Raw genomic sequence first — 16,772 nt, 5'->3', positions numbered from 1 at the left:
ATTATAATCGTAACTCATAAACATTTGTTTACACGTATGATTCGTAGAAGTAATTAAACTGGACTAGAGTTTTTCGTAGTTTTATTATAACATCTATATAAATATATAAGAACCGTATTGTTTCCTCGAAATTATTTCTATTAATTTACACACACAATTAAAGTAATAATAAATACAAAAATATTTTCGTATTGGTGATATTCTGCTGATACCTATTACAAGATTTATTTGTATTATTTGAATATGTATTTCATTCTTATTGCTATGATAAAAACAAAAATTTAAAATTGTATTATCATTCATCAGGAATAGTGTATAATCACTAATAATATTTTGTTTGATCAGTATTACGTATGAAAATCTAATAATACTAATAATATAAATCTATATAAATTATCTAGATAATTTTATCTAGTTACTGCTCAACATTGATTCTTGTCCTCTGTCACTTCTCTCCATCCGATTTCTGTTCTTATCGTTTTTACATTTTTCTTTTATTTTTTGTTTGTTTTACTACACATATATATATATTTTTTTTTAATGGTATTAATAGATAATATACCGTAGGTATTTTATAGTTTAATCAATCCGAGACTACCCCTAAAGCATTAAAATAAGATATCAGAAAACCTATCTAGCTAAATGAGCACTAAACAAATATTATTTTATGATACTTAACTGTTGTAAAAGGCAACAATTTAGATATATACGTACACGTATATAGTACGTATACTTTGTGGGTATAGTAAAACTTGGTATTCTTATTCCTTCAATTCGGGTGAAAATAAATAAAAATTTAATAACGATCAGGGAAAAAGTCTAGTTTACAATCGATAAAAATTTGCGATTCTTGTTAAAAATTAGAAGCTCGAAATAATATAATTCTTAAAATATAGAATGGCCTAGGATTATTTTCTTATAGGATATTTATCCACATATAGTGCTAGTCGGCAACGGGATGAAAACACAAAACTCTGATAACATTTTCATATGGTTCCTAATATACAATTATGATAGATCAAAAAAAATAAAGTAATTGGGAAAAAAATTAATATTTATGGTTTTATATTCATCAGTGAAACACGCTGAGCCAGCATGTATATTTTCCGACAAAGGTAATATTTTGAGCATGCTTATGTAAACTTATTATACTCTTTATTGTAATAATTTGATACGATGTGCAATCAGCATAACAGTATTGGTATCGTTTTTAGTAGACACTAAAAAAAGCATTTTACAAGCTTCTTTTATCGTATATTCCACATAAAATTAAAACTGGATGAATTTATAATAGGTTACTTTATTACAATCAGTGTAATAGTGCTATCATAATACAGAAAACAATGACTACTTTAATATATTAGTTTTATGGGACTTTATTGATAAATGATAAATATGGGTGAAATTTTTAAAACACAAATACATTATATTTTAGGCATTTGTGTGTTTTGTATAAATCAATTCCTTAACATTCTCTTTGACTCCTTATTTCCTCATATTTGGCTCATCGGTTACTAAACAACCGGGACCAAACTTCTTCTTAACTCGTGATATTATATTCTATATTATTTACTCAATTATTAATGCTGAATTCTAGATTTGAACTGTAAAATATAATTGCTTTCGTCTCCAATTTAGTTATTAATCCCTACATCTCAATCATCGTGCTGTAATATTTTATTCATAATAAAAGCAATTCAATAAAAGAAAAAGAAATTCTCATTTCATCAAAAAGTTCTTTCATCAAAATTCAATTTGTAAAATTTAATAGATTTTATTTTATTTTTGTACTCGTCGGTTTGTTAAAGTACTATGAAATTTGGTTACTTATTTTACAAAACACAAACATTGATTATTACAAAGTCCGACAAAAAAAAAAAAAAAAAAAAGAAAAGAAATAACGATAATAATAAAACCATTGAACTTAACCAACGATTTCTTTCATTATTAATAACAGTAAGTTTCGAGATCAGTTGAGGTAAAAAATTTCTTAGCTTATTATTAATAATATATATTAATTTACCGATAAAAACGTACCTATGATATCTATATTTCCTTGTATAATTTTCTTGAATTTTGTTCATATATATCTATAAATAAAATAAGTAAAATAAGTGATTCTGATGACGAATGAGTTTTACCCAAGTTCTTGGAGTTATATAATAGTGTTATCTTTCGACAAACGTAATTGTTTGAGAGATGCTATAACTTGAAAGTTTGGCTCATTGTGTAATTTTTTTGCCATCAGTGTAATTTGTCATGTTATTAAATAGTATAAGAAATAAGGCATTATATATTAAAAGAATTACATTTGAATTATTAAGATCTTTTCTCAAATCAGCATTACTTTCTTAAATTAATTTTCAGTGTATGTAAAAGAAATAATGTATCTGTAACTTATTATTTATTTTTCCTAAACTTATTCATAATTCACACCAAATGAGTTACGACCTGTGAATAAGATTCTGAAAATACCAGAGAGGTTTTAGTATGATAACCTTTGACACTCTAAAATCATACTGAGATTAAAATTAGAGCAGACATGCATTTATAACGATTGTATAGGATTTGATTATAATGGATATATTTTAAAATATAACGTATTTAATAGCGGTAATTCAAGATTCCGCATTACACGATTCCGCATATACCTTTTCATTCACACGATTCCGCACAAAACCAATTTGCGACGTTGCCGATTGTATTTTAAAAATTATTTTAGACATAAAAATGGTTGATTTTAATATTACATATATGTCATTGTACATTATTTTGGTTTTTACCCAAATACTAGCTTATCTGAATAATCTGCAGTGTATTACATATGTTTTATCTGGGGTCATCAGTTACATGTTCGATACCCATTCGTACGTATATTGTGATCGCATTATTGTGTTTTACTATTGACTTATAAATTTTGTGTGTGTTTATAATTTAAAATGAATAATTCCGAAATTAGTATTATTGAGTCAGAGAGGAATAAGGAACCAGCTGTTGTTAATGGCTATAAACATCGATTTGTCGGTGTTCGCAAATACGATCAACTTTTAAAGTGGCGCTGCTCTTCTGCCAAAAATTGCATAGCGTTTATTTTTTCAAATTCAGAAAAAAAAATAGCTCTTAACTTAAAAGGTGTACATTATCATCCGACTGACACTCCTAATAAAATAGAAAAATAAGTACTCAGAGAAAATTGTAAGCGACGAGTAGAGGAGTCAGTTTCTAAAAACTTATTAAAATTATTCGTACAGAGTTACGATATTAAATATTTATATATTTAATATTTTTGCATAACAATCGAACTACCATATTATTCACGTTTATTGTAAATTAGTCATATATTAAGAGAAAAAATTTAAATACATTTTTCTATAAACATTTTCAATTATTTGTTTTATTTAGTATTATAATTTCTTTCCTTTAACTGGCAACGTTGCAACCATTTTTATACGGATCGTGTTAAATTCAGGGTAAATAAAAAAATCTTTTGTATCGGGATCGGGTGAGAAAAACGGTATATTATGCGGAATCGTGTGCTACCCTTTAATAGAATGTCTAAATTTATTGTCAGTAGATGTTCTCTAAATGAAAGCTTGTTATAAAATATAAGGGATCAAAATATCTACACATCGATAGTCAGCAAGGATTATTAACTAAGTAAGTTTTTTGAGCCAGAAATACCAATTTTATTAAGATGTTATCAGGCTTCATAAGTTAATTTATAGAATGCTACGGAATGTTTATGTCAATATTATAAAGTTATAGTATACCTACGTCAAAAATAAAATTAAAAATATCAAATTTTACTAGTGTTTTTTAATAATATTATAATCATGACTACCTACCGAGCACTAGCACACAGAGGCGAATTTACATGTTTCCCGTTTGTAGGTCTGTGAAAAATTGACACCCTTAAATAACTAAAATATTAGACTAAGTTTTTATTTACAATTAATAATTTATTTATAAAATATACATTAATTAAGTAACACATTTTATTTAAGTAATAAAACATAATTTCTTAAAAGTTAAAATTGATTTATTAATAATTAATAACTACATAAAATAAATAAAATAAATTTTTCAAACTTGGATATGATAATTATTAATTATATCAGCCTACGTCGACATATGGTAGTAGAAAAAGTGCCGATTAACTCTTTTAAATTCTTTTAACACGTCATTATCTATTGATAACAATGTCAAATTGTTTAATTTTTCATCAATTTGATTCAATCATAGATAGTTAAATGACTATATCACGTAGAGTAGTTAAATTAGTCACACAGTACTACAAATTCGGTAGGAATTGTTCACTTCTGCCCATCAATAGAATGACTACAGTACTGTTACTACTACAAGAAGTTAGCCTACGATCAACTAAGGATTGAAAATCAAGAATCTTAGAGACTGGAGAGCAATCGTATGGGGGGCACTGAATTTCTAAAATGAAACTTGCGTATTTTAAAAATTTATATATTTTATATTTTGTATTTATTGTATACGGGTCCCAAATGACTGTACCGTATTCTAAAATGGGTCTCATTAAAGCACAGTATAATGTTTTTATCATGAAAAATTAAAAATATCAAAAAAATGAATTGTTTTTAGGAAAACTTTTTAGTCAGTCTCATTACAAATCCAAGAGTTTTTAACCCATTGCATATCATATCATATAGATATAAGAACTAGAATCAAGATAACTACTAAATTTAAATCCAAGATCAATGACGTAATTATCTTCACGTTGTAATGTGCAACCCATCAGATTATAGAAATAAAAAATTGGACATCGTTTTCCGCAGAAAGTCATAACTTTACATTTGGAAATGTTAAGAGATACCTAGTCCTAATAAGTTGAAGTACTCAACAAAACGGTCCAAATTGCTTTGTAGTTTGCCACAGTCATTATGATTATTTGTGCACATAAAGATTTTCATATTATCAGCAAAACACAGTAACTGTGGTAAAGAATATGACTAACGTTATTGAAAATAAGCAAAAACAAGAGCGAAGATAAATTACCCCTCCCCCTGAGGCACTCCAAAAGACGCCAAGGTTGTATTTGATTTAAAGCCAAGTATTTTAATCTGTTGATTTCTATCTTCAAGGTAAGAATTAAACAAGGTTATGGTTATGGCTTAACCAGGCTATTATGGATTTGTATATTTTTCAATCACAAATCTTACTTTGAAACAAATATATAGTACCATAATATTGGAATTTGAAAAATGTACTGTACATCAGAATTCTATATAGAACTGTTTTTTTTTAATTTTAATAAGAAAAATACTAACACATATTTATCATGAGAAAGTTTTAAGAAATAAGGTGATTTAAAATTATTATTCTCTGTAATTGTTACGTTTTATTTTCAAGTACAATTCTTATCACTCTGTATATGCCTTTACATAAGCGTGTGCAGACATAACTGGCAGGGTAGTCAAACATAACACATTATCATTTAATATTAACAAAAAATTTGCATTCGTAACTTCATTTAACTTAATAACTATATTTCTCCAGTATTCTTACATTTTTTTAACGTTAACTAATGTTTCGAAGTGGTTGAAAATAATATGTTTATTAATTATTGTGATCATATTGAATATTTTGGTGAGGGTGGGAAGTTTCACAGAATAGTCAAGTACCTACCCTGACTACCCCGTGTGCACGCTTATGTGCCTTTATAATTTTAACTCGTACTTACAACATAACCATCAGAACTACCATAATATTGACTGTATAATAATAACTTAAAAAAAAAAACAATTATTTTATAGCCATGATATTATTTTGTAACGTGGATTATATTCGTTTAAGTAAGTATAACTTACTAGTCGTTTTATATGACTATTTTGTATATTGTTTATTATTTCAACGTGCATAAACTTTTGGTTGGAAATGACAAAATCGCATAAAAATTATATTTTTTTTTTATAGATAAAATAAACGAATATATATTCGTAGACGAAGGAAAGCGATTGTAGTCATTGTAAACTATTATATAGAGTATGATGGTATGCTATTGTTTGTGGCTGGCTAGAAAAATACGAATAAAAAAATGCAATATTTTTTCTTGCAAACCTCCCGTCATTTTATTTATCATTCAGCCATCAAAAAATTATTGAAGATGAGCTCGTTTATTATATAATATTTGAGCATTTGATAAATTAAAGGGAAATATAGCTAACGAAAATATGACTGCGCACCTGCTTATTCCCAGAAAATATTAATACACATGGTTGTTGTGTTTCATGCTTTTTTCTAAAAAAAACAATAAAAAGCAGTTTTTTTTTATTTAAAGCTGTTTTAAAAATTTTAAAAACAAGTAATAACAGACAGTTCCAAATATGAAGCTCCGAAGCACAGCGCATATGCTCATTGACGACGCACGATAAATTCTATATTAATAATATTGTACAACGTATGAATTATTTTTACTATTTAATATTCTATCTATTCTTTACCACGGAATTTGCTACCATCTGAAACCACAAATTATATTAAACTATTTGTCTAAACTGTGATATTACGATAGACCAAAGTGTATCAGTATATATCACCTTGTAATATAACTACGTGGCATCACGGCTACAAGCTCAAAAACTATCATCTTCGTCTCTCACTTATCAGTTATTGAGATTGTTGTATAACAACTAGCAGTTAACTCGTGTCTTATGTATTGTGTATATAATTACTTAATAATAACTTGAACTAGAGGCGTAATTAGGAATTTTACGCCCGGGGAAAATGTTTAAATTACACCCTATCATAGACCAAGAATCAAATACCCTTTTCTATAATTTTCAAATAATTAGCGTAAAACTATACTTATTGAGTTGTAAATACACTATCATTAAAAATATTAAACGAGTAGTCAATAATAGATCATATACTATGAATAATAAATCTTTTAAAATGTGGTTCGCGGACAATTCACCGTGTAATAATTCACCGCACGACTATTCACCGTACACAATTCACCGCGTTTATAATTCACCGTGGTTACAATTATTTATAAAATAATTAATATAGGACTTTTAAATAAATTGTTTAAAATAGTTTAATGCATTGTGAATAAAATACTTCGTTTTAAATATAAGAACTCTGCTAATACATCACACCACGATCCTACAGTATAATCAATATTAATTCAAATGATAACTAAACAACAGTGACTCCTTATACAGTTTAATCTTGTTGCATTTCATTATTAATTTGTCTAATGTTAAATAACTAATTAAATATTTCAGTGTCATAAAAAAATAGATGTATACAGATAAAAAAATTGAATAAGGGTTCTTGTATAAAATCTCTAAAAAAAAAAATCTTCAATAGTAAATTTAATTTGTTTCACCCAGTTTTTAAATTTAAAATAGCCTTTTACACTAAAATTATAATCTATAAGACCTTTTAATATCTACTTGGGTCTATAAAATCCAACTTCGGGGATTTGCAAAATCATTTCAAACTTCTACTTCACAAACCTTTTAATCCGTTACTCTTCGTATCATATCTTCTGTGTCATGATATGTATCAAATGAATTAGATTGATTACGATAGATTCAGTATATAGATATTATCTTGATAAAGATAGATTCAGTAAATTAATCGGTCATGAAGCATTTTAAGACATTTTATTTCAAATTCACACTCACTCAAACACTTTCATTGCTAAACTTGCGTTCAAACTACTTCCTAAAATTCTCTCTCGTTGACTTAAGAAGAAATGAAATCGTATTAAATAATTAACGATTCATACATTTATAAATAATTTATAGACAAAAAAAAAAAAATTAAAAAAATTGAATTTAATATTAACATTAGGTTCTATCAGTCCTGATGTATTACATGTTATCTTTTTTTTATTATCTGTATTTTATAAATCAAATTTGATTATTATGCGTTGAAGCATAGATTGTAAATATTCGTTTGGTAAAAATAATAAAAGACAAATTACGCTTATAAATTAGTCATGTATGAAAATCCACTGTATACTAGTAAAAAAAGTAGATCAACTATTAAAAGTTTGTGGAAAAAATAATTTTTTCGCAGATATAAAATAATTTATTTAAAGAAAAGGAAAAGCAAAATGAAATGTAAAAATATGACTTATCATATATTCTTGGAGATAAAGGTAAGTCTTCTTCAAGCCGGAAAGAAAGCGGTTGATACGTACAGATTGAAAGTGATGAAAAAAGTAAACAACGGTGGAGTATGTGTATGGAATACAAGTGAAATAATTTAAACATACTCTCTGAAAATGGAACGCCGTGCATTATATTTTCCGAGTGTTGGTACACTACTGATCACTATATGGTATTATTATACATCCATAAAAATAAATATTAACAGTTCTTTTCAATTTTGCGTTCGTTCGAGATTTAATTATAAGTATCCGCATGAAAAATAATAAGCGAGTATACGAAAACGTATCGGTATTTCTAATACGGCTAATTGTGTAACGGCATTTCGGCACGCACTTGAAACACTCACGTGTTACAGAAATCATAACACGTACACCTACCACATGTTTCGCGGTTATTTATTTATTTTTCCGTGATGATATTGATAGTTATGTGAGAAAAATGGAATAACTGCGTGTAGCGAGACAAAGCACAAAAAAAAAAAAAAAAAACGGTACATCTTTACTACAATGCAAGAGACGTCTGGTCGGGCGAGTTATTGTTTCGTCAAAAACGTGGCACAAACGGTCGGAACTCCGGGTTTCCGTTGTCGCGCTTCGTCGTATATAAACACCGAAAATTTGTTAATTCTGAACGCGGTCGGTCGACGGGGAAACAATAATAAAAACCATTGTCGGCGGTACAGAATGATGTAAAAAGCGGTGGAAACGCAGTGGATACGTGTAGACACGATTAGGTTGGCGCCGATTTTACGGAGAGGAAAAAAAAGAAATATATACGTACAATAACAATGGAAATAACGGCGATTGTGGAGCCGCGGAAATAAATCGACGACGGCCGTGTGCGGTTCGCCAAACGGACGGTGTATTAATCTTTGGCGACGACTCGTACGCCCACGCGTGCCGATGCCTCGTCCAACCTCTCGTCCACCAACCCCTTGCCTAGGTCTTTGTTGTTACGCTTATCACGGTGTGCACGCAGTGTCGTTGGAAGATTCACTAGCTCCCTTTGCAAACTTAGAAAAAAATGCTTTTTAACCAATTAAAATTTGATGTTACAGATATTTTTTTTCACCTTTAATTTTACTTATTTTTTTTTTTTAATATACAATTTATGTTTATAAATTATTATTACAGTGTTAATTTTAAACTTTGCTTTTCTCGATTCATGATTAGCGTATTCATCGATAATTTCTTCGTATGAAATTTTTTACTTAAATACCCTGGAGCTATTTTCATAATTTTATCGTTACATTCACACGTAGTGTGTAAAAATAGACAACATCTACGTATTTTAAAAAGTATAATGGAAAAATATCGACTTGACTGTAGGATAATAATACGATTTTTGCACAATTTTACGCTCTTTTGCAATTCGTGTTCCTTTGCAATTCACTCCCTTGGCGTACGCACAGTTCGCCATACTCTGTATGCTACGGTACTGTGTGCGCAGTAGCACGGGGCGAAGAAAACACTGGGACCGGTGTAACAGGCGATTATTACCCCCCCAACATTTTTACCGGGGGGGGGGGGGTAATAATCGCCTGAGGTAATAATCGCCTACAGTAACAGGCGATTATTACCCCCCTCACCATTTTTTACCGGGGGGTATTAATCGCCTGAGGTAATAATTACCTACAACAACAGGCAATTATTACCCCTCCTCCCCCCACATTTTTTTACTGGGTGTTATTAAACGCCTGAGGTAATAATCTACAACAGCAACAGGCGATTATTACCTCAGACGATTAATTCCCCCCAGTAAAAAATTGCGAGGGAGGTAATAATCGCCTGTTGCTGTAGGCGATTATTACCTCAGGCGATTATTACCCCCCCGGTGTAACAGGCGATTATTACCCCCTCACAATTTTTTACTGGGGGGTATTAATCGCCTGAGGTAATAATCTACAACAGCAACATGCGATTATTACCTCAGGCAATTAATACCCTCCAGTAAAAAATTGTGGGGGGAGGTAATAATCGCCTGTTGCTGTAGGCGATTAATACCCTCCAGTAAAAAATTGTCGGGGGAGGTAATACTTGCCTTTTGCTGTAGGCGATTATTACCTCAGGCGATTATTACCCCCCTCCCCGGTAATAATATAGGGGGTAATAATCGCCTGTGACACCGGGGCGAGAATTAACCGCTTTCGACGGGCACCGTTTACGAAGTCATCTGCGACCATTTCACTCCTGTTTCGATCTCGGTTTATTGTATGAACATATCCGTAAAACTCAAATTTTGCCTTTGTGGTCGTCGGTGGGACATCGATTGTCTTCAAGAAAAATGAGTTTTATTTTCACACATTTCGTCTCGGTTTCTCGAAAATCAGCACTCTTTCCCTATCTCTTTCTCTCTCTCTCTACCTTATACAAAATAATAATAATACTAACCGTTTACTATTATAGTATCATAGAATAATTTTCGAAAATATAACCGCATTTTATTGTTAAAAATTCGATTCTATAACGATTGTTATCGGTGAAAAACCGTGGTAAAATTAACAGAACTGATGTGGTTACAACATATTTTATTTATACTCTAATGATGACCAGTCCTTTTAAAATAACTAAAAACTTTTAAATCTTAACGAAATCCAAGGTAAATTTAAACTGTTCTTAGAACTTAGCCAACATTGTTTATGTTATGATTGTTTTTTTTCTCGTACGCACAATAATAATGATCTTTAGTTTTATTTTATCTTTTAAATAACGATAGTAGTTTATTTTCCGTAAGTCTTTCACTGAAAATTTTTACAATATCCACAAAAACTTAATGTATACAGATGACAAAATGAATTGATAACAATGCCCTTAAGATAGATTTATACAGTAAAATATCGAATTCAATTGATACAAAAAATATAATTACCAAACATTGTAATACAAATATAATCAACCAAGAGAAGTACTCTGATCATCATCAAACGAAACGTAAAAATTAGGAAATGGGAACTATTAAGTACTTTCGAGGAGTCGTTTTATGAATTTCCCAACAGTGTTTTTCAATAATTGAAAATACCGTGGAAAATTTATAAAAATATAGTGACATTTACGGTATACTAGGTTTCAACTAAATCGAATTTTATTTTTATAGTAATTCAAGAAATATAATCGTAGAATAATGAAATTTTCATTACATTTTTATAACATCTTTTACTGTAGATGGTATTATTTCCAAAAGATTATTTTTAAACTGTTTATAGAAAATTGAAATTTTCATATTTCCTTGGATTTTTGTTGAAAATACTGATAAAATAATTTTCTTTTAATAGCAATTTAATATAATTTTCCTCATACAAATATATTATTGATCATTGACTAAAAAGTTAGGCTTAATAAAAAAAAAAATTCACGAGCTTATAAATATTAAATTTTAATAAAACGATAAAATCAATGAAATTTATTTTATATTTATGTTCAAAAATTCATAACATTTTCTATTATTTAACTTTAAATTTGTGAATCAGATACAAGCATAGTATGTTGGTTAGAAGCTTTAAATACTAATATAGAAATATCATTCACTGATCTATGTATCTCATTTGACGGTTGAGATTCAATGGATTTAGGAGTCTCACTCTCTGTAAGTTAATCTATTTACTTTTTGAACTTGAAATGTGACAAGTTAATAATATGATAATAAAATACAAAATCCGTATCAGCAAGAAATGATTTGTAGAAGATGAACCTACTTGAAGACGATGCGCATTTAATCGTTTAGAAAACAATTCGTATTTCAGTTAAAAGTGCTTTAAGATTGAGCTCTTCAAGAGAATATAAGTTTGTTTAATTTGTGAGAAAAACACAGTTAAATGTGTCTCCATTTACACATAAAGCTTTTCTAACTTTTATCGGTTAACTAAAATAGCGGTGCATAACCTTTATTGATCCATGACCCTCAAATTAATTAATTTCGATGACCCCTCCTTTCTACCAAAATTATTTTAGTGTATAATATATAATAACTTAATGTACACAAACATTTTGTTCATTTAAATTAATTAGTTGATTTAAGGCAATTTCAATATTTCTTTAATTTAATTAATCCAAAACATAAAAATTAGAGTTACATAAAATATAAAATATAAATATAAAATCATATAAAATAATATACAAAATATATTACTTTTTCATTTGATGTTAAATTATTGGTGACCTCCTGATAAAATTTGACATTATCCTTAGAGGTACCGTCCCTCAAGTTGTGAAAGTCTGAACTAAAAGATTTACTAGTTATTTTAAAGTGTAAGACCAATTAATATAACCACAACAGTTAAAATTAATTAGTTAACTTAATATTAATTTACATTTCTTAAAATAAATAAATGAAGTAGATTATTCACTTGCAATTATATAACATTATTATTTAAACTCATCTTTATATTTTATTGTATATAACGAAAACTCATATATTATAATTGGTTTTATTGTACTTAATAAACCTCAAATGAAATGTTTTTAGTGTTTTTAATCGAACCATCGGAATTATATTATAATTATATGGAATTATACGGTATTTACCATTTATTCAATTTCCGTGAAATGTAGGTATAATTACAACCATAAACACTAATAATTACTTTCACAGCATTTATTATGAAAGTTCTATAGAAGTAATAATTTAAGTGAAAAAAAAAAAACTCTAAATTTTCCCATTAATATACTTTTTAATATTGATAATTTTTAAAGTAAAATATTACTCAATCAAGTTTAAAAAAAAAATTAAAATTTAAACATTTACTTTTATCGTAAGTAAATTTGAGTAATACCTATCAGGTGTATTTCATTTAGATTATTAAATCCATTATTAAATCAATTTCTAAATTAATTGTCCTCGTCAAAGTTCAGAAATTGAATTCGTGACGAATAGACCATAATATTAGAACTCAACCAAACATTATAAAGTCGGTAAGGATAGGAATACTAATAGAAGAGCGAAAGTGGCTGAACATGGGAGCGGAGTGCTTTAATAACAATGATGTGAATCAGGAATCGCATACAAATGACATACATCTCATAAAATTGATGACTTTGTTAGTTTTTAGCAGTATACTAAGTTTATACTTATATATAAATATGAATTAATTTTAGTTTGTTGATTTTTAAGTGGTTAATGAATTCAAAACTTAATATTAGTGTTTTGTAAAAAACTACAGAGGCTAAAGGTTCAATAATATTTATTTTTATTGTTGATCGTTTGAGTTTCAGTTATAAATTATTATTTCAGCTGTGCAGGCACATTTTTCTTACAGATATAAAATTCAAAAATAAATACAGTAAAAATCTTTCGGACACAGAAGAATCTTATGGTATTTTCAAAAGACTTATATTTCTAGATAAGTTACTCCAAACTAAATATTATTAACTCATTAAATAGAAAAGAAAAAGATCCAATTCAAATAAATATTTTTACTCGTAAATTATGTATTTTAAAAGTGTATACGAATACTGAAACAGAATAAAAAACGAATACATAATAAGAGTTCTTTATTGTTAATAAACAAAAATATAACATTTTTGAAAATGAATATTTTATTCGTTTTAATAAAAATAAAAAATAACTTGGTAATAACTTGATATGTATAATTTTTTTAATAATCTTGAGCTTCATACCACAGGTGGTCGTCAATCTAATTTTTCTAGTGCTTTATTTCGAAGCATTGCAGTTTTTGGTATATTTTTGCGCTGTATTCAGTCGTATAATATATAATACGACTGTTTTCTGTACGTACACTAGCGCACATCTAAATAATAATTGCTACGGTATAGTTTAATGCCCTGAAATCGTGGCAGTGGACGCGATCAATATACGTTACTGTAAATATTTGAATTTGATTTGATAAAAAATAATAGGTTTTCTATAATAGAAACAAATATATATTTAAGTATCCAGATAGAAAAATCACTATATAATAATTTTAAAATGTTATTACACATATAATGACTAATATTATTTTAACACCACTATGCTTATATAAGCCTATAAAAATGTTTTTTTTTTTTTTCTAATATTATAGTAATAGTTAATAGCCATTACTTATTTTAATAATAGGATTGTGTGCGTGTATTCATTATAAAATCAATTATTTATCGTGTAATTAGTATACGTGATGCTTTTTTGATAATTGAATAATACGTATTCGTTAAGGTGACGTTTCCGTAAACAGAATAGATTACGATTTTGAAATTTAATCTAAGCGTGAAAAAAATTATATTTTCATAATACGTTTTTCGCTTTATTCGTCTGTTTCAGCGTACCAATGGTTTTCACGTCAGTTTTTTGTGCCATTTCTTTGATGATCGTATGGTCTTCAGTCACCGGACGGATATCGGTAGCCGGCATTGATCCTCTGAGTGAATTAGACTGCACTAGAAAACTGTATACGTTCCAAGTGTCTAACACCGACGTCAATGGAAGGGTGTGTTCCGACGAGATTCAAGTGATGTCTTGCTGGGGCAGATGCGATTCCAACGAGGTAGTGAGACGTGCACGATACACGTGATTTTTATGACATACAATGCCATTTTTACTCTATGGATACGTGGGGACCTAACTCGGAGCCCCCGAACTTATGGGACCTCAACCGACGGAGGCACCGGAAAATATAATTTACATCGATACGTTGTAAATACATTAGCGCAACCCATCTCAACTTAATATTAGACTTAAGTAATCCGTTATAATTTTAAAATAATGTTTAATAATATTCAATTCAAAATTTAAATGGTATTGTTGATACCTTTTTAAATAAAGAGGTAAGTCTACAAATACCGTTTCGAATTCCAAATGTTTGTTATAATTTAGAAATTAATAGGGAATTACTTATTAGTAATGGGACACATTACGCTTAAAAGTTTCCGAATTGTTCTTCACACATGATTTTCTGTAAAAAAATGAATTAGTAAACCAAAAACGATGAATTGAACACTAGTTTTTATGAAAAGTTGGGTTTGCAATAATTTATTTCGTTATATGTTCAATACAAAAAAAAAGTGTTTTATAATTGGTAGATATTTGTATATCTACCAATGTATATCTACCAATATGTATAGGAGGCCAATAACGCACACAACAATTAAAACATATGTTAATCATTGGATGTCTAATCATATCCATCCTACATTTATACGGTGGTTAGTACTATTGAATTTTACATGTTTAAATCTACAAGGAAGTGAGTAAATCATGAATGGTACTACTTTCGTAACAGCCATTAGGTGGTAACGTATTACCGATGTGAATTCTGAAATAAAGTGACCAAAACAATATTTAGAAAACTAACATAAAAATATTATGAAGTGGTTTTAGAGCTAAAACACATATAATATATACAACTTAGTGGAGACGATCTCATCAGGTTTTTTTAATTTTTTCAATATCGGAAAAAAAAAATTATATTATAAAAATAATATTCTTAAAATATTGTGACTTAAAAAAAAAAAAAAACTCAATGTTTCTTACATAACTATTATAGCCTAAAACTTTTATATCAGATATCTTAGGTTTTATATTATTTTTCAGTAACTTTTTGTTTGGTTTTTTTTGACTTTCTCTTAATATTATAATGATATATTTACGTCATCATATAATTTATAACAGTGGTTCGCCACAGGTGTGCGATATTTCTTTTAATTCTATGGGTGTTGCTACCACGCTTTTTCGAGTACGAAAGGGGACGAGAAGAAATGTAATAGTGACAAACATGTCACGTGTTATTACTTCTTTTGTTGACATTTTTAAGACAGCTCACGTTTATATACCACTGTAAATAACGTGAGCATGTTTTGTTACTGTAATAATATTTATAGAGTGAATTTTTAGCACGCTTTATCTATTTTCCATGCTTACATTAAAAACACTTTTTTAAAAATCTGTGTTATGAAAAATGTATGTGTACTACATAAGGCTATATATTTTCTAATATTTATAGACTTGTATACATAAAAATAAAAAAAGGAGTTTTTTTTTTTTTTAAAGAAACTATTTTACTGCAAGATCATTCTTAAAAGATACAAAAATAAATCTGTTTTCCAGCTACATTTTTTTTTATCTATTTTTATTTATTAAATTTTATTACAAATATACGGGTTTCTCCTTTTATAATAAAGTAACAGTAACTTTTATAATAGTAGGACATTAAATAATTATAATTATATAAGTAATACATAACAGAAGTAAATATTAAAACAGAATAGGTATTATGATATTACAGTTTTTCAACAGTATGTTAAAACAAATTAATATTAAATAAGAGATCCTCATTGACAAGTGACATAATACGTCATAGAGGCTCATTTTGTAAATAATTTGTGTAGGTGATCAGGGCCGTCCCGAAGATGAAAATCAATGGGAGGTAAATAATATGAAAAATGCTGACTACAATTTTTTTGCTCAACGTCTGTAGTATAATTAACTATACGTAGTTGTATTTTTAATTTTTAACTTTATTAATTATTTATTATTATTTATTTTTAATTTTATATATATATATATGTATCAGTGACACACGTTCTTAAAATTGACAGTTTAATTATAAATACAGAGTGTTTCTGGAATGGATGAGGACACTAGTATACGCGTACTCGCTGTGATGGCCCAAAGTAAATTTTTTTGAAATTT

General features: G+C 28.2%; 1 protein-coding gene across 1 annotated transcript in view; it reads left to right on the top strand.

Annotated features, from left to right (window-relative positions):
* The window catches only part of LOC112690230 (thyrostimulin beta-5 subunit), a 38,964-nt gene that overhangs the window by 12,673 nt on the left and 9,519 nt on the right, over positions 1-16,772 (top strand). The window contains exon 2 of the mRNA XM_025564191.1: positions 14,406-14,628. Within this exon, the coding sequence (XP_025419976.1) occupies positions 14,413-14,628 (216 nt within the window). The 5' untranslated portion in view covers positions 14,406-14,412. The remainder of the gene's footprint in view (positions 1-14,405; positions 14,629-16,772) is intronic.

This window comes from Sipha flava, unplaced genomic scaffold (assembly GCF_003268045.1).
Source record: "Sipha flava isolate LNK unplaced genomic scaffold, YSA_version1 49665_pilon_pilon, whole genome shotgun sequence".
In the NCBI taxonomy this organism is placed as follows: domain Eukaryota; kingdom Metazoa; phylum Arthropoda; class Insecta; order Hemiptera; family Aphididae; genus Sipha; species Sipha flava.
The sequence above is the reverse complement of the archived record's forward strand: the minus strand, read 5'-3'. Positions and strand labels throughout refer to the sequence as shown.